The sequence below is a fragment of the Calypte anna genome, chromosome 1, assembly GCF_003957555.1.
Source record: "Calypte anna isolate BGI_N300 chromosome 1, bCalAnn1_v1.p, whole genome shotgun sequence".
Lineage (NCBI taxonomy): Eukaryota > Metazoa > Chordata > Aves > Apodiformes > Trochilidae > Calypte > Calypte anna.
This window is the reverse complement of record NC_044244.1, coordinates 12,882,912-12,908,758: the sequence shown is the minus strand read 5'-3', so window position 1 is coordinate 12,908,758 and position 25,847 is coordinate 12,882,912. Positions and strand designations below refer to the sequence as shown.

General features: G+C 38.2%; 1 protein-coding gene across 1 annotated transcript in view; it reads left to right on the top strand.

Moving 5' to 3' along the window:
• RELN (reelin) overlaps nt 1–25,847 on the top strand; it is a 270,920-nt gene that overhangs the window by 67,704 nt on the left and 177,369 nt on the right. The window contains exon 3 of the mRNA XM_030447325.1: nt 6,782–6,917. Within this exon, the coding sequence (XP_030303185.1) occupies nt 6,782–6,917 (136 nt within the window). The remainder of the gene's footprint in view (nt 1–6,781; nt 6,918–25,847) is intronic.

The following is a 25,847-nucleotide window of genomic DNA, read 5'->3' as shown; positions in this document are numbered from 1 at the left end:
TCAGAATCATAAAGAAAACATATTTAAATTTTACATGCATAGCAAAAGATTATAAACCCCACATTTCTTGTCCCAAGTCTGAGTCACTCTACAGCAGTACCCCACAGGAACCAGGCTGCTGTAGTCAGGCTCTCAATGACTCTTGACCACAAAAGGGGTTATGGATTTCTGTGACAGACTTTATTAAATTGTTATACACTTATCCCTTCCTTTTCTGTTGTTCTTTATTAGGCTGTGGCTGGTATTTTCCCCAGTGTGGCGTATGCTGAAAGGGTTTATTATTTAATAACAAAGCGGTAACAAGAACAGTGAAATAAGCACATGACTTGATGAAAGATAAAGGTAATATATTGCTGGGTGGAAGAATGTATCTGACAGTTCCTGGTCTTTTCTTTCTTCATGCTATTTAATAATTCATCAAACCATCCTGACCCTTAATTGATCACAAGGGCCACCAAGTGCTTTAGCAGGCTGTTACGTTCCATCAAATGAGATGTGTTTTTCCTGTGAAGCAGAATGAAATCATCCCCCAAAAATCAATCAGCAGCACCATATTTTAGCTAAGTGGGTGTAGTTTGTGTAGGGCCAGATTCTGCACCTGTACGCACTTAGAAATGAACTTGCATGGCTATTTCAGTTGCTTTTGACTGGCTACTTGCTTTAGTTAAAAAAAAAAAAACCAGCAAAATAGTAGTTGCACATTTGTGTACATGCTTTAGAAACTATAGTTACAAGCTCCATGTATTTCTTTACTCCCAGCATTCCTTTTAAATACAGACTGGTGTCTACTTCTTAAACATATACTTGTGCTAAAAAAAACCCAAACCAACAAACAAAACACAAAACAACCAACCGAAACAAAACCAACCCAAAACCCAACCTAACCAACCAAAAAACCCAAACCAAAACAAAACCCAACCCTTCCAAAAAAACCAACAAAAACCCCAACAAAAAACCCCACCCAAACATTTTGTACCTACCACCAGTTCTCTACAAAATTTTAGGACTCAACGTTCCAGAGTCCTGAAAGCTGTTCATAACAGTTTAAGGATATTGCTCAGATATTCTTCTAGTGACTAAAAATAAAACACTATTTCACTCATTGTATCATTCAGGGAAAACATATATTTCATTTTTACATGTGTTTACAGATAAGGATCAAAAAGGCCCTTTAAACTTTGAAGAGATTTAGGACAAAGGAAGGTGCCTAGATCTGAAAATGTGGTCTGAAAGTTGCAGCTCCAGTATCTGAAAAACGCACTTGGTGTCCACATTGATTCCATGAATGGATTTTAGCCTAATTGCTTTAAGAATTTTTTTTATTTTTATGAATTCAGACCTTGCCAGCTACTTGCCCAACTGTGCCACAGCCTCTGTTACTCCCTAAGTGATGGGGACAGGTTCCCTTAACTGCAGGAGGACCTTGGTTCTGTGGTGGTCCTAGAGTGCTGTTGTATAAGAACTTTACTAAAAAGCCAGCCTCCTTGACTGTAACCACCAGACGATGTCACTTGTCCCAACACTCTTGCATTTGGCCAGTCCAGTCTTACTGAGTGAGGGTAACTCTTATATACAGTTAATCTTCAGCTTGATAGAGAGGATGTGCTTCTATGAAGAAGAGACTATAGGCATAAGATCTCTGACAAAGTAGTTTCTTTAAATGATAGATATCATTAAAAATGTAGCTACCAGTATCTCTCCATCTGGAAAAAACAAACAAACAAAAAAGCCAACAACAACAATTGTCCTCCATTCCCTCTCAGAACAGTTTCCTGATGTAGCACAGGAGGAGCAAGCTGCAGGCGCTGGTTTGGCTGCTTTAGCATTCAAATCAGTATGGGAGGTGTATTCCTGCACAGTCCTATTTGTATCAGTCCCTGCTTCATAAAACCAAGAAGAACCCTGCTTAGCTTGTCAGTTTACGGATCTCCTTTTGATGTTAGATGCAGGCATGGAGAAGGTAAGTCCCCAGCTGTTTCCTAAGGGAAAAGACTGTTTCTAGGAGTAGGTACTTCATTTTTACATAATGCAAAATCTAATTTGAAGGCATCCATTTCTGACTTAAATTTATTATCTACAAATCAGGAATTATTACTTTCTCAGTATCCCAGAGAGACTTCATTACTTATGTCTTTATTTTCTTGGTATTTCATCAGTGTTTTACATTTGGCTCTTTGCTGTCTTATGCATAACTTTGAAGATGGAATCATGTAGCAAAGAATCAGTTTTGAGGCAGCAAAACCAAAATGTGGTCATTCATTTTTCACTTGTATTTAACATTAACCCCCTTTAATATCACACTCAATTTGTATAGTAAATAGGAACTGGCAGACTACCTACCATCTGGTTCAGTGCTGGAAAATCTTTTGAGACTTGCTCTCAGTGAAGGGTTTGCCAAGGACCTTGACATGCAAATGAGCAGCTTTTATCATAGACTCATAGAATGGTTTGGGTTGGAAGGCATGGTAAAGATCATCCAGTTCCAACCCCCCTGCTTGGGCAGGGACACCTCTCACTAGACAAGGTCACTCAATCCCCCATCCAACCTGGACTTTAATACTTCCAGGGAGAGGACAGCCCCACCTTCCCTGGGCAACCTGTTCCACTGTCTCACCATGCTCACAAGAAAGATTTTTTTCCTAATGTGTAACCAAAATCTCCTCTCTTCAAGGTTTAAACCATTGCCCCTTGATCTTCACTGCACACCCATGAAAAAAGCCCTACCCCAATCTTGTGTTACAAAGTTCTGGTTTAGGAAACATTTCTAAGAAGGGTAAAGAGGATATAACATGTTTTAATATAAGGAGCATTATGTAGTTACCATGTGCAAGTCAGGATTATTATATATCCACATTTCTAAGACTTAAATAGTAGAAAATTATGGGATTCTTACTGTATTTCTGTAAACCATTAGATGTTTGCCAAGCTTAACCAGTAGAAAAGATCATGTTTTGGCTTTCAAGGACCCAGCTGGGACAATAGTTCCTACCCTCTCTAACTCTCCTTTTTGGAGAAGGTACACAAGGTAAAAGTAATAAGGAGTTCAGGAACTGCACTTGTGCTGGGCCATTTATGGACCACCTAAAACAGCATCTTCACATCTCATTTGTCTTCTTCTATGTCATCTTATAAAAAAGGCAAAGTATTTCCCTTCATTAGCTGCTACACCCCTACTACTGATTTTGATTATCAAGAAAATAATTGTCCACATGTAAGGATTGAAACTGTGTATTTGTTGGCTGACTCTAGGTAAGATTTTCCATTCAGTAACTTTTCTCTTTTCCTAAATTTCTTCTATTTAATCTGTCTCTTAAAATCTACCATTTCACATACAAGTTGACTCAGTGAGTATAAGTAATGCACTGAACAGAGGTAAGCACGTTTGAAGAAGTTTATACAATAAAAACAGCTGCCGAGCTAAAGCTTAAGCGGGACTGGCAGTTCCTCCTAGCAGTGCCATTGGCAGGTATGAAGCATGTCTGGGATTTGAATGATGATACTGGGACTCTTAAAGACTCAGAAATTCTAGCAGAAGGAGAAGCTCGGAAGTGCAGATGTCTAAAACACATCGTTATGATGAGTGCAGGCTGTAAAAACCAAGGGAAAAGGAGTTCAGAGAGATGCTAACGGCGTCTCTGCATGTAGCATGTTTTAAAGCTGTGGATGGGCAGCTCTCACAAACCTCTGAAATCTCAGTATTAAACAACTGACATGGAAATAGTTGATTATTTAAAATAATGTTTGTGAAGATTTATATAGATAAACCTTAAAATTTTACCTTTGCTTTTTTAAACACAGCCTTGAATATATGTGTTTACATTGGTCAGCAGGATGTGCCAGGAGATGCCTGCAGGGCAATGCTGACCTGAGCCAAGCACCTTGAAAGAAAGCAGACTCTGTTTTTGAAGCTGTCTGACACACGTGCAGGATGCAGTTTTGTTCAGAGAGCTGCTCTATAATCGGGGTTGTCTTGCATTCTGTTTATTTTTAGTAGCAGAATGTTGTTTCATATTTGTCCTTGGATTTGTTGTGGGGCAAACATCCAGTCTGGGAAGCAGCTTATCAGGTTGGCCAGGAAATGGAGAAGGGAAGAGATACCTTCCACAGAAAGGGACTGCAAAAAAACTGGAAGCATGAGGGGAAATAACATTCCTGATCCTTGATTTAATTAGTACCTAGCATCAATTGCATTACTCCATTTTTTACATTCTTATGATTTTTATATTCACTTTTTCATAGTGATACTTTCAGCTTTAAGCACCAAAAACCTCTTTTAAATACCACTCTGTTATTCACTGATGTTTCAGTTGATTTTAGTGAAATGTTCTGAATCTTCTGAACTCCAAAATGGAGCTGATGTACTCAGTAAAGGTCCAGCAGATGTAGAGTGGTTGTTTATACTGTAAAATTGATCACAATAAACTATTATTAAAATATAAACATGAAATGGTGATAAAATTACAAAATCACAATTTTGAATGCTCTCTATAGAATTCATTGGTTTTTTTCTGAAAAAAAAAGATTTTTTTTCATTGTTTAGAATTTATTCTAGTCACTGCAAAGTTGTTCTTTTTTTAAAACTGTAAATCAAAGGAAAAAGAAATTCTCCACAGATGTTGTATGTGTTTGATGTATTAGACACATTCTTGCAGTCTACTGCCTGAAACCTAGGGAATTCATTAACTCACAAGTTGCTGCCAAGGAGAGAAGCAGTCACATTTCCCAAGCTGGTGTGCCTGTCCCCTGGCAAGGGGCTGGGGCAGGGCAGGCTTTGTCCTCCTTTGTATTTGTCTGAGTCTGAAGAAAGAGGGATTTCTGCAAACTGAAGGGCTGCTCCTGTTTCTTCCCTGACAATGTCTGTTATTTAATTAACCTGCTAAAGTCTATAGCTGGCTCTGTTTCCCACTGTGCAGCCAGAGATGATGAGAGATGAGAGCTGGTGCTCCGTGTCTGTCCCGGGGATCCTGTCGCATGTCACGGAAGACACTGGCTATAGCACAGGCTGCAAAGAGAGGGACAAGACAACTTGGGAAAAAGAAGGAGTGTTACTACCTTTCACTTTCAGCAAAGAAAAGCACTTGTCTAAATGCCATTCACCCTGCAAGGGACTTCTCTGGTCCCTTGGTCTCTTTTGCACACATCCATTCTGTCAGGGCACTGCTGGATGGACAATGAGGCCAGGGCAGTGAGCCTGGGCACCAGCAAGTGGGGTTTTTTCAGGGTCTTAATGCCAGCTTTCCCAATTAGCCAAGGAGCGCAAATAAAGCACAACGTGGCAATAGATGGCCAAACCTCATGTGCAGCTGATGTCTTGCAATAAAATACCATCTCCCTGGATTTCCCTATGACTGCTCTCCAGCAAAGGGCCTTCATCTAGGGAATCCAAGCCTTCTCTGTGGCTTTCCTGACCCTACAGGCTTTAGCATCACTTGGGGATTTGAGTTGAAGGGTGTAACTACATGCATGATGGAAAACCTTATGTGTATGTGTCAGTAGGGATCTAATTGAAAAATCCTAACTGAGATGGTTGTGGTCATTCATGAGATACAGGTGTCACCCTCACCCACTGCCAACTGCCATTCTAGGGACAGATTATTTAAACTCACTGTATCTTCATTTCTCTACCCCAAAACTTAAGCTTGTTTAGAATTTTATAGATCTCAGGATAAATAACACATGTAATTCTGATCTTAATCAGTACCTGAACAGGATTTAGGAATTGCTTTTGATCTACCAAGTGCTGTGTTGTTTGAACAACAAGTAAGAAATACCAACCACTACAAACTTTCTGGGATAGAGTCACCTAACAGCTCACAGTGACCTTGCTGAGCATGGAGGTACCTACTACTGTTTGCTTTTCCTTTTGATCCTATTAGCAATGTTTCAGCTCATGTCACTATTTTCTCAACTGAAGGTTCAATATTTGAAGTAAACTGGGACAAGGCATTTCCTTCTGATAAGTGCATTCAAAAGAATTGTTTCAACATTTACTGTTTAATGTACTAGGGCTAAAGGCTTAGTAATCCACTCAAGTAAGGTTGCCTTACTTTAAGCTAAAGGATGTTAAACAAACAACCAAGTTTGCACTAATTTGTAGGAAAATACAGAAGGGCTCTGATGAGGAGAAAATTGCTGTCTGATCTTTTTTTTCTTTTTTTGTTAAAAGTACAATTCTTTTGTCTGATATCAACTGCAGTGAGTTCCAGGGAGAGGGATTAATAGATGACATTTACATTCATCCATGTATTAGAGGCTGATTAAAAAAAAATATAAAAGTAGTGTATACAGGTAGAACTGCTGAAGAGTTCATGAATCTAAAGTTCATCTGCTTTTTTCCAAATAGATTTGCCTGACTACTAAAAGATAAGATTTTTATTTAAAATCTCCATTTTGCTCATTAAAACACAGCATTTTTTCCTTCAGCTTTTATTTTCATTTAGATCTGTGAGGGGTGTAAATCAGGTAATGGAATAAAGTATCCAGCTCCTACTTTAAAAATGCAAATAATTCCTCTGGTATTGGTCTTGAGAAGAATAATAGCAATAAGCACATGGAGCCTTGTAGTAAATACAGAATCACCCTTGGCTCTAGCAAAGCCAGCTACAGTGTTTTCATTGGCATTAATTCTAATTACTCGGTATCATACCCTTGAGTTTGTTTTTTTTTTAATTCCATGTTGCTGTGATGAAACACATGGCAGATGTAGTTCTCGGTCTGTTAGCACCTTGCAACAAGCCACTAACATGTGTTACTGTTTATCTCTCCCATGTTTTTCACATAGGAATTATGTCTGACCATCAGTTTGGAAACCAGTTTATGTGCAGTGTGGTTGCATCACACGTGAGCCACCTCCCGACTACCAACCTCAGTTTTGTGTGGATCGCTCCACCTGCGGGCACGGGCTGTGTCAACTTCATGTATGTATACAGGCAATGCCTATGAAAAGATCATTATTGAGTTAATGAAATTACCTAAACTGCTTGCAGCTGGACCTTATGGATCAAGGAGTCAGTGCTGCGAATTGTAGGCTTTAATAAGAAGTGTGAATATTGAGTTCTTCTGGCTCAAGAGTTTCTGTGCATATTAGGGCTTTGTATTTCAAAGCATGTAAGAAGGAGATAGTGTTTTGTAATGTAGCATTCAATCAGAGAAATAATGTGCAAGTGCATCAGGCCTACCATTTCAACAGAAATTGAGTCCTCATAGTTATTATTCAGATCATTGATCCTTTAAGTCTACATTTGGATTCACCTAAATTTTACCTGTTCCATTTAATAAGAGTTAAAACATCACTCACACATATTACTTAAATTGTAAGCAAAATACAAATATTCAAGTATTTTATATATATATATGCATATATATATATATATATATATATAAGTATTTACTGTTTCTAATAATAAACACTTTTAACTACTACTTAATTTTGCTAGGTGACAACCTGGAAAAAAACACATTCATTTTTATAGGGTTTTTTGTAATTTGTTTTAATGACTTAACTCTCCATTTGATGATTTAGTACCATATAAAGTGTCAACAAAATACACAGCTGAACATGAATTAATAGAATATATATTACTATAATTTACCTTGAAGTAATTCCTAATTATTTATCCTGAAATTTTGGTAGAACAGATTTGAATGCAAAAATGTATCTATAGTGGACTTGAAAGCTGACAATATTCCAAGTTTGACCCATTCACAGAAAAAAAGTCAGACTGCTCCCTAATTAGACAAGTGAACAGTTGCAACACTGCAGTGTGTGAGACCTTTTCTGTGACTGTCATGTTTGTCAAAACAATTCCTCTGAATATTATACCCTTTCTACCTATACTGGGAAGCTCCAGTATAGGAGTAAGTTCCAGTAAGTTCCTCATGTAATCAAGTTGTTTTGCTGTTTAAGATGTTGTAAAAAGTAAAAAGTGAGTGGCTTACTTATTTGAGAACATAAACTGCTGATGGTGAGCACAGTACCTGTTGATAGATGGATCTGTGTCTTGATAGTATAAAGTGCACTATCACTTCTTCACAGACAGGGTTGTTTGTAATACACTGATAAACAAATCCTTAGCTACACTGCTGCAAAACATACAGAGCACAAATCTGAATTTACTCTTGCCTATGTAATTTTCAGCATGTACACCTATGTATGTCTGTGGGCAGAGACACCAAAGTTGCCTTTCTTTGCTATCCATAAATCTGGCAGGGCTGAGAGTCTGACCCTGAGCCGAGGAGCCCAGAACTGCAGCTTCTTCCAGGTTCCCTGTCCCAGGTGTCCATCAGTGGCTTTACAGACTGTCCCACTCCATGGTATAAGGATGCTCCATAGGAGATATTCGTTTGTCTTTGAGGATGGGCAAAACAATGCTGTTTATATCAGTTTAGTGTCCTGTAGGACAAACTCAGACCAGAGTGGAAATACTCAGCTTCTTCAAAGTGGGTGTTTACTCCAGGATCACACTTGGCTACAGACATCTGGGGAATGTGATCATCAGTTGAAGGAAATGAAGGGAAGAGGAGTATATTTTACCTCTAATCCTCCTCATCATCTTCTCTCCAGCTGCCTGTACTTGCCTGAGCTGTTGTTTCCTCTGCCCACTACATCACAAGTTGCAATAAACAAAGCTATTTTTTGGGGTGCAATATTAGCCTACCTGCCTTTCCCAATTCTCTCTGACTTCAGGATTTCCAGAGATTGGCTGTATATTGTTCATCATCATAGCAAATACTTACTTTTTCATAGCAAATAATTAACCTTAAAAAGTTGGATTTTTTAACACTTGAGATTAAGCACCGGTCTAGTTTATATTTAATATAAATTAATTTTAAGTTCATTACACATTTAAAATATTTACATAAGGTCACTGAACTTACATACTCTCAACAATACAACAGAGATAAGAGCTTCCTATGCTGTTACCAATTATGTCTGTGATTCAAATCAGCTCATTAAACTTTGACCTCTCTAGGAATGGATAATAAGGTTATTAATTAGCACCAGCCTTCGTGGTGCAATTTTTGCAGTGTAGACACCACTTCCTGGAGACTTCTCAGGAGGAACTAAACAAAGGCCACCAGGCAGATCTCCAGATCTCCAGCAGAACACTGCATGGTTAGTTCTTACTACTGACCCACTCGTGTTTCCACTAGGAGCATGGACATGGCACAGGGAACTTGTGACCATAACAGATGTCATGGGCAAAATTCCCTTTCACTTCATGCCTTTTGATGTTCTCTTCCAGAGTTCAGTCCTGAAAAAAACTGAAGCCATAAGAAAAAAAAAATAAATTGTCTGGTCACGCTGTCAGTCCATCCTTCCCTGTAGCTCTTGTACCCACTGTTAACCAAAAAGCACAACAAAGGGGTTGGGATGTCAAGATATAAAGTTTCATAACAATCAGCAGCCAGCTAGAGCATCCATACCAGTAAATTTGGGCATCCTCAGCAACAGGCTGCATGCTACAACACGATTGTCTGCAAACTGCCAGAAATTTTCCTGGAATAAATCTTGCAGTTTCCAGGTACCAAGCCCACCATGCACTTCCCAGGCATGGCTAAGGATGGTGGCTCCTGGACACATTTAATTTATTAACACAGGCAGCCATGGGCACCCAAACTATTGCTGCTGCTGCTGTAGGAAAGGAGAATAGCAAATCTTGGATCCATTGGGAGGAGAGGAACTGGGAGTGCTATGGGGAGGGATGTGGAGCTCTGTCCCACAGAGGAGTCCTGGAAAAACCTAAGGACTTATTCCTGAGGATGGGAGAAGCAGTGGTGCAGCTGGGATTCACATACAGCAGCTTGCTAGTTTCAGCACTTAGATTCTTTTGTTCCCCACTGGAAGATACCTTTTCTCTACAGTTTGGTGTAGTAGATCACAGTACTGTGTCAGCACATCTCTATAGCTCTTCTGTATTTTTTCACCATAGATACACCAATAAAGCCCGAGGAAATAAATGCTGAAATGCATCATTGGTTGGAGAATACTTTTCTTAGCTGTAATTTAGGAGTGTTTTAAACTGTTACTGATCACCAGCAGCTCCTAAGCAAATTACCAGGGTCTATAAATGCTGTCTAGCACCAAAAAATAGCAGATCCTCTGACTCAGTGCAAATATTGAAAACATGATCTTCATAATCCTACAGCTGGGTTCCACTCTTTGTGATTCCTGCTCTAAGCTCACACTAACCCAGTTAAAGCTCAGCCTGTCAGGGGAGGATAAGGGCTGTTGAGCCACACTGGGTGACACGCTGGGTTACGTCTAAGGTTGTTAAGCCTGGGGTTTTACAGGCAGCTTAACTTTCTAGTTTGCAGAAGTGATAAAGCTGACCTAAATTACAAAAGCACATTGTGTTTTGACAGTGTAGTTTGTTGCAGAAGTTCTAGCTATAGAGTAGGCTGCTAGACAAATTACTTTGGATAATAAATATTCTTTTATAGTATTTTTGCTAGTCACTGGACAAGTATCTTGAAATTCTGCTTCTCTGTCTATTCATATGTTCACTATAACCTCTATTAATAGTGGACAGATATAAAGACATCATTGCAAGATTTTAGGTTTGCACGGTATAATTATTTGGATATTTTTCTGATAACTAAGCCATTATTTAAAGGCTATATACCAAAGCTGAACTGGAGTTCTGCAATGCAGTCTGCCTGAGTCTGTAGGTGATGTCTAATAACCCATGTAAGAGATGTGACCCATCACAACTGATCCTAAAATTGTGTACATTGAGAAGTTTTTGAAAACATTAAAAAGTTCTGGGGCTACAGCTGATTGACTGAAAGAAACTCAGAAGAAACTCTGAAAAAAATGTGTTTTTCACTGAGAGTGTGCCTTTTCCCATAATCACATAATGATGCAATGCATTTCTGGGAACTGGGAAATACCCTGTTCCAGAACTGGTCTTTTCATGCCCATGTTTCTAGGAACTGGCAACTGTGTTAATGTATGAACTTGAAATACCATATTGTACAAACACTACAGAACATAAAGACTATGATTGAGAGACTTGGTTACCTATTTAAAACATTTATGGAAAACCCATGAGAAGAATTATGGAAGCACTGAACAAACATCCAAGATTACATGGCATGCTATATTAGTCCTCTAGCCAGGGCAGGAAAGGACTCTATCATCTGAAGCAACCACATTCTGGTAAACCACTTAGCTGAACTCCTATTTAAGAAACTTTTTACTGGTTTTGCATTTGTTTGAATGAAATATAGAGGAATATCTTTAGGATTAAGTACACATTTATGTTTACTCTATATGCAATGGTAATATGTGCAAATATTAAAACTGGAAAGTAAACACAAAATAACAAATATCAAAACTAAGGTCCCTTAGATCCCTTATATTTAACCATAATCACACAACTCTTAATTGTGTGGTCATGTAAGTTTTTATTCCTTGTGGTTTTTTTGATGAACAAAAATTGTACAACTAAATAAATTGTTGTTCATGCTATGATTTACAATCTCTGCACGGGCTTGAGGAGTGTATCATAACACACATGGAAACCTTAATGTATGGACAGCCTTGGCTTTAGGGTTCTGTGAAGCACCAGCACCCTGCTTCAGTTGGGTCCTGTTCTTCTCTTCCTACTCTTTATTGATAGGTAAGGGTGAGCCAGGATATTTCTTACTACTCTTCTGTTATTGGTGTGGCCCCTGTTTAAGGCAAAGATTGTACAGGCACCAAACAGTCCTTGTTTGCAGTCAGGGTAGCCCAGTGTTGCAGTCATTCCATATTGCTTATAACTTATGCCTTGTGGAAGAAAAATAAATCATCAGTAATTGTGCTTTGTTGATGTGTCATTTTAGTGTAACTATGAAGAAAAATTACTCCTTTGCTTGGCTTTCCACTTCCTTGGGTAAAGGCATTGTTGTACCGTCAGTCAGAATTATGTGTAACATTTTGTAAATTACGAGCCAATACTTGATTCAGATCTTGGCTCTGCTCTCATGTCCCATTTTGATGTGGTGCCCAGATTACCTCCTTCATCTTCTGGTTTTTTTTTTAGTTTTCCAGTGAAATGCAAACACCGTGCTTGGCTTCTCTAAGTATGACCCCAAGCAAAATAGACTCAACTGACACTGCAGAATTATAATTGGCTTATCTATTAGTTTTGTCTTAGTTTTGTACATTTTGTTTGGTGGTAATGTAAACAGAGGTGACCAGTGAGGAATTCTGGATGTTTTCAGAAACTGTTAGAGAAAACAACAGCACAAACCATACTGTGATGGGGGAATATTCAGAAGTGTTCAGAGCAAAGGGAGAACCCCATGACGAAGGATGGAAGCTGGTTGTAGCTGTTTTAAGTTGGTTTCTACTGGAGATAGCATATGCGGGTATCTCCAGGTAGGTAGTAATGTGCAAGCTCCCTTGAGAGTTCATGGTGATGCAGTCTGGTTCCACAGACATCTAGGGCCTGACATTTAGTTCTACTTCTAGGGAGAGAGGTATCTGCAGGTCAATAAGGCCTCTGTAGCTTTACTAGTTTCCTTAGGACATTCCAAATTATTCCAGATTGATTAAGGTAGATGAATCAAGCCCTATGTCTCCACTGACCAAAAATGGTCACTAACTACCTTGTTCCTATGTAGACCTTCATATTTCACAGTTTAAATAATCTGGATCTGACTCTCACCCAAACTCAGCTGCCTAAACATAAGAGCCTTGTGCCAAATCATAAAAACAAATTTTTCATCCCCACCACCTTCAGCAGTCACTAACTTCATGCGTGTCAAGAATTTCCAATGAACAAACTGCTCAACATCTGAAATCTGCTGAAGGGTATGAATGAAAAAGGCAACATTGTGGAGTTCATTAAATCTTGCAATTTTTTTCCTTGGAGGTAAAGTCTGTAGTCTAATATTATCTGAAAGGGATGATATTTCTACTAAAAGCCCCCTTTAATAGAGGAGTATTCAGTTTTTAAGATTTTCTCTAAGTTTGCAGGCTATTTACTATTTTAGGCTCCTCATGCTGTGTAGGCAGAAGAAAAGCAGAACCAACAAAGCCAGGAAGAATGGATATGTGAATGTTTATTAAAAATAAAAGCACGTGAAAATTCTGTTGATAAATGAGTTGGACTTAATTCAAAAGAAGAGCAAAATAAGCATAAAATGCTTCTTTCATCAACATTGTGTGATACCAGAATAGAAACTGCAAGATCATACAATACTAGGATGGTTTCTTTTCTTCATATAAGACAAATTTAATGTAACACATACTTATAATGTATGATGGCAGAAGGCAGCTCAATTTAGCCTTTGGCTACTCTGTTAAAAGTCTGGCATGGTTCCACATAGGACTCTGGCACCTCTTGCATGAAATAAAATGAAATTCAGTAATTTTCTACTAGTATTATCTAAATAATAAAACAATCACAGTGAGAATTACTTCCCTGCTTACAAATGTTCATTTGGCAATTCTAGAAGCAGAGATTAGATATGCAGTACAGTTTTCAGTAGTTTGATTTAAAATTCTCACTTGAATTTTGTTTTTCTCTCCTAAATTTAACCTTGGAGTTATTTTTCAGATATATTGAGCATATTTTAGTTCATCAACAACGTAAATCTTTGTTTCATTCAAAGACTTGCTTTGTTTTCCCCTTTTCCCAAGATGGCTTAATTTTGAAAACATGACCAGACTGTAAAATATATTACACACACTCCAGTAGTTTGCTTCCACTAGGAAGTTTTCCTGTCTAAGAGGAATTGAATGGAATATATTTTGGCTGCTAATAATTCATCGATAACAAAGCTTTCAAAAGGACTTCCTAGAAGAAGCAGGCACAAAACAGGTTTTGTGAATTATTTTGGAAATGTTAGTTATATGAAGAATAAGCAATAAAGGAACAAGGAACCATTCTGTAGGGGTAAATGTATAGTGTGTAAGAACACTAGTACAAAGGCAGAAGAAAAGGCAGAGAACAGTGATAAGAGATGTTTTAGGAAGCCAAATTTCAGTACTGCAGACAAGCCCATACAGCCAGACATTGTGCCCACATGGAAGCCCTTTGTAGCTCTGGAATGTGCCCCTGGTTGACTGAGAGAATCAGATCATTTCAATGCTGTCTCTCAAAGGGACATTACAACAAGTGTACAGTGCATGAATGACTTTGAGATAAGTGCATTGTCTGTATACTTCTTTGGGAAGTACTTGACTTCTTGCAAGAGACTGTTACTAAATAACTTTGTGAAAAGCCCAGAGATGTAGGATGCTGAGCACTGGCCTTCATCCAGCAGAGCAATCATGCGTGTCCATGCTGTCATTGAAGCCACAGACAACACTTTTTGTATTTTCTTAAATCCATGCCTTCACATTACTTGTTTGAAATGTTGCTTTGTTTGTGGACAGAGCAGAGGACACACAGAGATGCTGTGTTCATGTTTTCAGTTCAAGCAGGTTAACTCACTTTTTTGCCTTGTTTATTTGGATGAACTTTAACTGAGTGATCTACAAAGTATTATGTAGACATGCAATAAAATTCACTGTCTTCACATATGTGTGTAAAATGAAAAAAAAGATGGATACGATGAATGTGAAAATCCAGTATGGCCTAATTCTCTTCCCCCTTTTCTATACTTTGAAATACATATACTCACATATTGCTCTGGCAAAACTTTAAGAACAAAAAAAAAGAAACTGTATACTTGAAGACATAAAAACCATTGTATCAGATTTTGCTGCCCACGTGCTGGTAATATTTGGATTTGAGTATTCAGAATCACTGTGAACTCAGAGTAGCTGACAAAGTGAAGTCTGAAGTATCTTTTATAGTTATTGTTTAAACTGTACTTAAGAGTAGGGTGTATTCCTTCCTTCTCAAATAAAACAAATAAACTCAAATAAATTGTTAATAATTAGTTCTTATCTGTGGATATAGAATGAAAAACAATTCAATCTGTTTATAATAATGAATTATAAAACATTATAATAGTACAATATAGAAAACATTACAAGATAAATAACAAAATATAATAATCCTCAGTCTATAAATTATTCAAATGTCATCAGAATGGAATTGTGCTAGGAAAACAATAATATATGTCTTCATCTGACTGTCTTACAGTATTAAAAAATGAAAGTTAATTCCTTTCATGTCATTCAGAACACAAACACTGCTTATATGTAGTTGTCTATATATGACCATATTGTGGTCTCTCTATGTGCATGAACCCTGTCCTCCAGAGCCAAAGACCTCTGAGGTCAAGAGAGCTCCAAAGCTTGCACAGGTTTGTAGCACGATTATAATTTGGCTGCTAGAAGAGAAAATATATAGAGATAAATGAACTAGTGAATAATAATTCCTTTGCTTGGTTTTGATTCCATTCTTGACGTTAGAGGGGTCTAAACTAGAATATTCTAATAGCTCTCTCCCTTTTTCAAAACTGCCTTGCACTGTTTGTTCCCTGGACAAATGGGAGTCATTCCTGAATGACTCCTGAATGGGTGACTCATTCCTGAATCCAGTGTGGCATGTCTGCCTTGTCTCTTTTTCTCTTAAAGCCTGAAATTTGCCCTTTTTGAAAATCCCCTTGGTAAGTGGCACCACCCTCAGCTGCACACAGCCATCCCCCTGGTGAATGCCCTCCCCCTGTGACCACGGCAGTGCCCAGCATGGGCTCCATCCCTATAATGAAAGATCCATCAGATGCTAAGGAGTCTCTCTTGCTAGTCTGTGCAGCAATACATTGGAAAATTCTGCTAAAAGGCCAGGATGGCTGTATTGAAGTGTTACATTGCTTGCACCTTACTAGGTGTGATTGCAGAGGCTGTGGCTGTGACAAGTCAGTGGGGCTGGGAGCTGTTTGGGGCAAGGACAGCACCACAGGAGATTTTCACGTGCCACCAAGGACTTTCACGTGCTGGCCGCTCAGCAATGGCTTGGTTGGCAGCAGCCCAGCCATGGAAGTCTCAGACATGTATCAGGATGGCACCTGCTCTCGTAATGATGGCATAGTAATGTAATAGTGAATGCCTTAATGGCATCATAATGATGGGGTCATCATCATAGCAGCTCTCAGTAAGAGCTCTGCTCCATCCTGTTGTGATACAGAGGAGTTATCACCTACAGGCTTGGAGATCCTACATTAATTCAAATAACAACAAATGAGATTTTAAAACTCAATTATTGAAGTATTTTGCAGGACATTTTCCTATTGTTGCTGGTTAATGGTTATTCTCATATATTTTACAGATGCAGTACCACCCTAACATTATGAAATGAGGTTTCCTAACATAGCCGTGTTTTCCTTACCACTCTCAAGTGGCTTGGGTCTTTTAGTTCTTATTAGAAATGTAACAAATGTAACGTATTATCTTACAGCCCTCTACATATCCCTTACATAAGCTGTTTAGCCCAAGTAGTAATGTACATTTACTTGAGATGTTTTCTGTAAAAAATGCATTTTTGAAATCTTAAACAGTAAGCAGCTCTCCAGAAATCTCCATGATTTCCCATCCAGGTAGGGAAGAGTTTAAACTGCAGGTTTGAAGAAATTAATAATGGAAAAAGGTCAATCTTTTTGTCTATTTTTAAGTACTTCATTTGTTTGAAGATAAATTTTGCCCACATATGACACATTAGTTGCAGCCAGGAACGAAAATGGGCTCCACAAAGTCATGCAACTCCTTTTAGTGTTAGTCTTTATGCAAAGGACTGTAACAGATACGAGCAAATTACTTTGCAGAACCTAGTTACCCATTCAAAGACCAGCGTCCTAAACATCTAAAATACAAAAGATGAACAGTAGAAATGCTTCCAATTAATATCACAGACTGTTTTGCCAGTCAGTGAAGATGTTAGGGCCATAATTTGAATGACAGTTTTAACAAGCAAACAGAGAATGTGTATGGTGAGTTAAGCTGCATAAAGCTTTTCTTCTAAATCCAGATGTAGGCATTACAAATACGCATTAACTTGCATATTTGAGATGGCATGCTTATTTGCTAAGTGCAAAGATGGTTAGAAAAAGGCTTTCCTGACTGAGGATAAAAGCTGGAGTACTCTTTAATTTTGGTTACTGCCAAGCTTATTTCAACAACCACAATAGTTATTTGGCTCCATACCAAAAAGTGGCAATACAGTACTTATATGTCTATGGATCAAAATTAGATGAAAAATTGCTGTTTCTCATCTCCAAAGCCATTTGCCACACATTTTATAGGCCTCAAGATGCCTTTTGTAATATGTGATAACAGAGCCAACTGAAGCATCTGCCTGGGAAGAGATTACTTTAATTATGGACTCAATGTCCTATTTTCTGCAAGTGTTCCCCAGAGAATTTCTTACTGCTGGATGAGAGGTGTTATGATGCACATTAAAACATACAAGTCAAACAAAAGAGCTTGTAAAGTGAAGCAAGGACACCCAAAAAGTCCTCAGTCTTGTATTCAGTTGCTGCAAACAATCCCTAAACTCTGTGATTAGAACACTTAAATTGATCTGACACTTAATAAATTTCCAATAATCTCGAGAAAGAAAATGTTTAAAAGCTTATCCTTTTTTCCTAATCTTTTTATGTTGTAAATGGATTGATCTATGAAGTCTTCAAAATACTTGTTTTCTGTTTATTTTTTCCATACAGTAGAAGTTACTGATGATTTAATGTGAAAAATGCAGCAGAAGTTCTTGATAGCTTCTGATTTTTGTAAGATGTGAAATTTGTCATTAAGAATTCATTTGCCTTCCACTGTCATATTGTTGATCACAATTAATTCATTTCATATTAAAGTGGGTATGCTGTACCTTCCTATAGATATTCTGTGTAAATCACCATTGATTTAACACAGTTTAATGGCCACTTAAAATATTTGTCATTTTCTCTTTATCAATTAGAAGAAAGCCTAAAAATTGTCATTGGCAGCTGTTGCAATGATGAGCTGAAAGTTTATCTTTACACAAAATATGATAGAAGAGCTGTAAAGATGGCTTGAAGATGCTGTGACAGAATGTGAGCTACTGGGAAGTTTCCCTTATACGTGTAAGACTGACAAAATTAAAAGGGAAAATGACTTGTCCAGAAGATACTGAAGTTTAAAAAAACCACAAACGCAATTACTTGGGAAGTACATTTAAACCAGAATCCAATAGCATCTGGGAGTTTTGCTCTGACCCTGAACAATTATTTGAAAGGTTTATTATCTTACACAGCAGAGTGAAAGCAATGCTCATCCTCTGTAAATAACATTGACTAATATTAGGCACTTTTCAGTTTGCTCATTTTACAGTAACTTTCTTTACTGAAGCAAAACCAAATCTGAAAAGGACGTTACATAGTCATTACTTCCCTGTCTGAGTGAAGTGTGGAGATTTCATGGCTTAGTACATGGAAAAATTTAGCCAGATATGCAACTTCCGGGCCCAGGAGGGTCTCCTCTCCTGGGGGAGATAGGTGTGTTGGGTAGAACTTACATGTTTCTCTTCTTCATGGTTTCCAACTCCATTTCAGGTGCCTGGGAAATATCTACCCCACTCCTGATCTCTGCTGTCACATAGCTTGTAAACTCAGTCTCAGCTGGTGAGTGTGGCTCAGAGATAGCTGATCTGTAGATGTGGGATTGAATTTGGGTTTGGAGGTGGTAGCACCTGCTGCATCTGGGCTCAGGGTATGCTCATTAACTCAGATAACCTAAGCTTGAGGTAGTGTATGGAGAAAGCTGAATTACTGTAAGTGGCTTTTCATGGAGCCATCCTGGCCTACGCGGACCTGGACCTTAGCTGTCTGCTGTGCACAACAGGGCTTGATGTCCTGAATCTGTGGGCTGGGATGGGTACCTGTGCAGAAATACATGGACTCCAGCCTCATGGAAGAATTAAGGATTAAAACTCAGATCTTATACCTACCTGCTAGGCTTTTCTTTGTTGATTATTTTCTGACTCCTTCCTCTAGCTTTACGATGCTGTGCAGTACCAAGGTTTAATGAAAGGTTTTTCATATGAGTGAAGGGAAGAAGCCCTGTTCTGTGAAGGAAGATCTTTGGACCAAGGTGAGGACTGAGTTGATACCAACCTTTTCCAGGCTTGCTGCTTTGCCTTACTGAAAAGATGGAGGATAGGTTTGCTAACATCCATGGTTTACTGAAGTGATTTAGGCCAGTGTGCTTGGAGCTGGATTCAGGATATTGTTGAGAGGTAGATATGCAGGAATGGTTAGTCAAACACCAGTGTCTCTTTTGGGAGTTTGGGAGAGACTCCCAAAGGGGGAGACCCTCTACCTTCACCAGGCTATGGAAAATGCATGCACCTCAGTACATATGCCTAGGAAACTTTTGGTGAGGCACCCTGGTGCATCTGGAGCTGGGTTCCCTGGTCTGCTCTCCCAGGCTCACGTGCCCTGCATACCAGTAGATCCCTGTGTGGCACTCAAGTCATGCTGAAAGTCACTCAAAATTTTAATGGTGATGTCTGCAAGGGCAAACGTTTCAGCTGTGATACTTTTTCTTGCCAGCACCCATGAAATCTGTTTGGGTATTTTCCTGCTTGCCAGGGAGAGCCTGACCTTTCCTTTGGTTGAAGTGCCAGTGCTTTGGAGCTACTGTCCCTCTGCTCCTGGAGCTGGCACTGCTTTGTGGGTCACCAGTAGTTTTAGCCAGAGCTTTGTGTTTTAAATAGTATGGGCAATTAGGTCATCATCCCAATTAGCTACATGGGAATTTTTGTCTTTTTTTTTTTTTTGGTCTATTTTGAAGTGACCTCTGCACAACAAGGGTTCCAAGAGGCTGGACCTTTATTGTTATATACATGGTAAAACATTACTTCAGAGAATGGTGCTGTGTCTTCCAGTGGCCTGGAGCAAATCATGCTTTGGAGAAGTGTGGATTTTTTAATGTTAACTTTCTGAAAATGGATACATTCCTCATATGTCTAACAGTACATTTATTTGTGCCTTAAATGAGAAGATCATTGTGACACTGAAGCCAAATTTAAATTTAACTCTGCAGTGCCATATGGCACAACCTGTAGACACTAAGAGTCTGGGAGTTCATGCATTAGATCGCCAGACTGATGTGGTGGATAAGTAGATTTTCATGAAAGTAATTAGTTTCAGTGCATATAGATTGCATTTGGCCTTTTTTTGTTAAGCTTTTAAGGGTTGATCTTTTAATGCTTTGCTGTGATGCAAAGCTGAAGTGTGTCAGGAGGACACTTTATGGTTACAAATTGTTAGTATGCTCTAGCTGAATGAAATAAAAATAATGACAAGATCACACTCTAGCTTCTAGTAGGATGTCAGAGTGTTTACTTTTATTTCCATGGATATTTCCATGGTTGATTTATAAACCAACAGGGATCTAACTCATAGCTAGGATTAGTATAAGTGACTATGGTCATAGCTCTGGAATACTTTTCGCTGCAAGTCCTCATGGACTAGGAGAAGAAATAAAAAAATTTTAAAAAAAATCATGAGCAACTCTGGTGAGGTTGAAAGATGTGTAGTGGGATATAGATGACTATTGGATAAGTATTACATTTGTCAGTACAGGCAGCTTAGTTGCAGTATTTTAATTTGGTAAAGGTAGTTTATTTGCATTTGCAACTCAACGCTTGTTATCTACATCTGTCTCAAAGGTAGTTAAACGATTTCAGAGCTGGGTTTTGCCCCATTTTTGACAGCAGGGCTTTTCTGGTCCAGAATGTGACTTTTGATGTGAATCCCCAGCTTATCAGAGCATGCCAAAGCCAGGACAGAACAGCTAAGCCTTCCCAAGGATGATCCATTTTACCTGGGAGCCAATCCGGAGCTGTGCGTGCCCTGGACCTCCGAGGGCTGGAGCCTCACAGCCATGTGGAGTTTTTGGTGTCTGGCTGATAGGTGCAGGAGCACTGAACACCCAGTGACAGAGGGAGTGGGAGGGGCAAAAACCTGAGACAAAACATGAACATTAAATTAAGCCAAGTGTATGAAGTTGTCAGGAGCTTAATTTTCAGATAGGAACAGAATCATAGGGCAAGCAAAGCTCAGTGTTTGCCAGTGTTTTGCATTACCCTGTTTAGCAGTGCTTTAATAATACTGTAAACTTTCAGATTATATTTGAAAAATGAATACACAGACTTTTATTAAACCTTGTTCTTTCGTTTGTTTATTAAAATTGGCAAAATAATAATGTTGTTAGAACTTACTCTTTGTGTGAAGGTGTGAGCACAGAACACATTTCATGGTTGATTTATGAGCCCCTTGAAAATATGGCTTATATTGAAATTCTGACAGACCCTTAACAAAATTAGCATAACAAATAGCAATGTAATAATACCTTTCATGCCTGTACATTCCTGCAGATTTGCTCTCACTAAGCACTTGCCAAAGGCTGAGAGCACTTGCAGGCAGGGCTGGGCAGCACAGCCAGAGATGCCCTAGGGAAAGCTGACTGCCTGCTGCACCTCTGTGGAGTTTTGCATGCAGAGAGTCTGTATGGGTGAAGTTAAATCAGCAGCACTGTTACCAAAATAGCAGCAAACTAAGAATAGCTGTCTTCAGCTACAGAGTGATTGCTGGTCTACTAAGGCAAAACATCAAGTGTAACTTTCACTGCAACTTTTAATTTCAGGGTTTTGTCAGCATTAGGAAAATAGCTGAGATAGCAGCTAGAAGAACAGTAATGACTTGGGCTGTCATTGTTCATACAAGAAGTCTAAATTTGTCTTTACATATTAAAGCTTTATTTTGATGAATTTTACAGTTGAGCCTGATCTCTCCAGGCTGAACTTCTGATGCTTTGCTCATATCTAATGCTTGTAATACATGAGATTAGTTTCTGCTGCTATCTCTCTTTTCGGAACATTTCCTTTTTGTATAGAATAACTTGTGCCAAAGCTGGATAACTGGGTCAGACTCAGTATTATTTATGTGGGAAAGTCTGGGCTAAGGCCATCTCAGATTTAATGTACATAACACCAGCGGTTTGCCACTAGGAATTTTGAGGGCATTATACTGACCTCAATCTGCTCACGCAACCACTGAAACAAATTAAAGATCAAAAGTGTTCTGCAGCTGTTAGTGTGTAAAGGGTTGCTGGGGGTTGTTGAAATAAAAAGGAAGGGGAAGACCTACAGCGAGTAGCATAATTTCTGGTCTCCCAGCTACTGATGCACAGTTATGGATAGCTGAAGATAAATTTTAGCATTGAAGTAGATATATGTAGAGTATAATTAAATTTGTATTTTAAACAGTTAAAACAATGTTAGATTAAGTGGTTTATTTTCAAAGGAAAAATTAAAATAAGAAATATAATTCTGGACAGGATAGTTAGAAAGAACCTGTGTTTACTGGGTTTCCCATTGGCAAACGGTTGGATTGTTTTGGGAAATACAGACATGAGTAGTAATAGAAAAAAACAGTCTTAGAAAAAGAAGCAAGCTTGTGGTAAGACAGCAAAGCTTGTGGGGGAGCAGGTTAAGCCAGGCCTGGAAAGAGCTTGTGCAGAAAGTGAGCATCCAGAAATTTTGGGAAAAAAAGTAAGAAACCACTGGCTGACAATTTTGTTATTCTTCTAGAGCTGTTTCAGCTAGTTTTATAGGCATGCCTATGCCTGTGACAATCCCCAAATCTCCTCTATCAAAATGTGAGATTAGGAGGTAACTCACTATTAGAGATCATTGCTTTACTGGAGAGAGGAGCAGGGTTGGAAGAGCCAGAACAACTTGGTGAAGCCCAAACCAAGGCTCAACATAAATTGTTGTAATAATTCAAGCAATTAAAAAAAATTAGCACTGTTTGGTAGCTAAGATAAAAAATTCATAATGAAAAGATTTTATTATATTGTGTATGAAAGGGGGACAATGGCTATCTCCTGTACTCAACTTAAGCTTTGTCACCAAAATTTTCAATTGCAGAATTTGTCCTCTGTGTTAATAGACTTATGAAGGAACAAAACAGCCACCCTGAGTGCAATACCATATAAATTGTCAGACTCCTAATTTTTCCCTTTTTTTAACTAGCCAGGCTAAGTACCCCAAAAGAGCTATATCTGGACTTCAGCCAGCATGGTCAGGTAAACGCTCCATTAACCAGATTTTTCAGGCTTGAAATCTTGCTCTTTTGAGCATAATTACTTTTTTTCAGGTTGTGTCCTCTGTAACCTTTAATGGATCCAATGAGCAGGGAGAGATGTTTGTGCATGTTATGTGAGGGTCTTCCCTCTTGGGGTCATCTCTCAGCTTGTGGAAAAGCAAACTTCTGATTTTGTGGTTGTCACATCCATGGCATCATGCATGACCTGTACATCAGTCACAGACCAGCTTTACAGTTCCTACCTCACAATTGTACAGCATATGAAACTGGATCTCTAAAGTATTCAAAAGCTTACAGCCAATAAGTATAATTACTGGTGGGTTTACTATTTCTCAGACACAGAAAAAAAGTGGCATAACTCACACTGAGTCATTGCAGAAAAGCCAACACTTGAAATTAAATTTCCCCAAATACTAGAAAGTAGGCCATAAAAAACAAATGAGCTGCTTTCTCTGCCAAAGACTCTCAACCTTAACAATTCTTTAATGTCAGATACACTCTAATTTTGATTTTTCTATGGGTAATGTTTCCTAATCTCCATGAGATCAGATTCTGCTGTTTTAAATTCCATTGCAGAGGGCAGCGTGAGCACTGAACCTCACTGAGGCAGTGGGAGCCCTGGTGTGCACACCTGAGACCTTGTCAGCAGAGAAGGTGCCTGTGACACAAAGTGAGAGAGATCTCAGGACCTGGGGCTCCATACTGAGTTGAAGAGTGTTGGGATAGAGTGTTGGGATAGAGGCCCCCAGGGTGAAGGCAGAGTGCATCTCACAGAAGCAGTGGATAATTCAGAGGTGCAGGCACCAGAAGCAGTTTGGCTCCCTGGGTTGCTGGGCTGTTTAGAACTTTGAGGACAAGATAGCCACAATATTTTCTTTGCAATTTGCTTTGTGTTTTAAAGAGATTAGGTGTAATCCAAAACTAGTTAATCTGAATTCTGATCTATATAATGTGATTTGATAAAATTTCTTGGTTAGAAGTTTCACATTTTTACCAAAAATGCCAGGTATTTATAACTTGCTGCACAAGTGGCTTAAGGATTTTAGCATAATTTGGAGTGAATGAATGACTTGTTGTTTACCACCTAATGGTCTATAGGAATGATTTATAAAGCCCTGCTCTGCACTGCTTGTTACTTTATATTCTCTGCATTAGATGTATCATCAATATCATTAAATGAATGCATTGTGACATCCCTCTCAAAATAGGTTTTTGATACAAGAGTAAAGGACCGTAAATCAAGAATTATGTTTAATTCATAAGAGGCACCAATCTCTCATTTAGGTGTAGGCTGGGCTAGAAGGTGTCAAAAATATGCTTTACAATACCCCTTCTGATTGCATTTCAGACCCTCTCTACATGCCCTTATGTTCTGTGTGAGAATAATGTATAGCAATACAGTGCAGTTCGTCAAGTGAATACCATTTGTGGTTTTATTTATTTGGGTGCAAATTGTGTCATTATTTTTACCACAAGTCAAAAAGGAATATATTTACATTAATATACTTTATATTATTGTTAAGGGAATCTATAAATTTAAGGATAAGCCTTGCCTATTCTGTGCAATAAATACTGTTGTTGATTATTTACATTATAGTTCAAAAATCTAACACTATCTAGTATTTCTTACTGTTATGTTCACTTCTCTCCCTGCAGAAATATAAACACCGTTAATTTTAGTCCTTCTTTACTTATCTCTTTAAAGTCCTCTTGAATTAGTGAATTGAAATCCAAAGCCTCAACAAGGCTATAAGAATATATATCCAGTATCTGTTTACTTTTTATTAATTTTATGTAAATATTTCTGTCCCCTTTAGCTTTTGTAAAATAATTATTTTTACCAAGCCTGAATTTAGGATCAGCACTGACTTGAAAATGTGTTTTTACCTCAATATAATTCAAAGTGCAACTCTTGACATTATCATTCACAGATAATGGTAATTCTGAAGCAAAAAGATGCTTCTGATGCAGTTTATTAGAAGTGTTAATCATGCAAGATCTATAGATGACTCTAGGGCTGTTGTTTGCTAGAAGTTTGTTCATTGCCTACCTGCAAGAAGCGAGACATTTTTTGACATTTCTGGGAGGTATCAGAATAGCTAAGAAGCGCTTTAAATGTGTGACTGGAAGGAGTTACACTCATGGCAGAATGCTAATGTTTGCATAAATAAAAACAAGAAAAAAATGTGTTTTGTGAAAATGAATTAATATTTTTGTTCCCTATTTTAAACTTTTGTTCTCACTGGAAACAAATGTTTATACAAAACAAGTAATTTATCACAGGAGAGGCAGAAAGATCAGACTTCAGGCTCCTTATGTCACAGCTGTTATGTCCTGTACTTCTGAAATTTGGAGTTTCCCTGTAGCAAATGGCTAGCAGATGTATGATGCAAGTAGAAAGTCTAGGAAGATAGTTTCATTTGTTCTATTTTTCCTTCCTAAATTATTTTTCTTTTAAAAGTTTTTGCAAAGTATATCCCTTATTTTAATGAAAGACTTGAAAATGTAAAGGAAAAATTGCTCTGATCTAATGCATGCTCCTGTTTCATTTGATGAAAGTTTCAGAGTGTCTGGGTTTCTTTCTGAGATGCAAAGGGAACAGGTTCTGGTGTCCTGACCTGCCCTCAAGTGGGATTTTTATTCTCCTTATTTACCCGCTAAAAGGTTATGTCCACAAAAATTAAAAAACTAAAAGCTTCATGAAACAGACAATAATTTACCTACCTAGATTTTAAGATTTGTTTTGAAGAAAAATAAGCTTAAATATATGATAAAATTTTGTACACAAAGCTGGAAGGTTTTTTGTTGGTTTTTTTTTT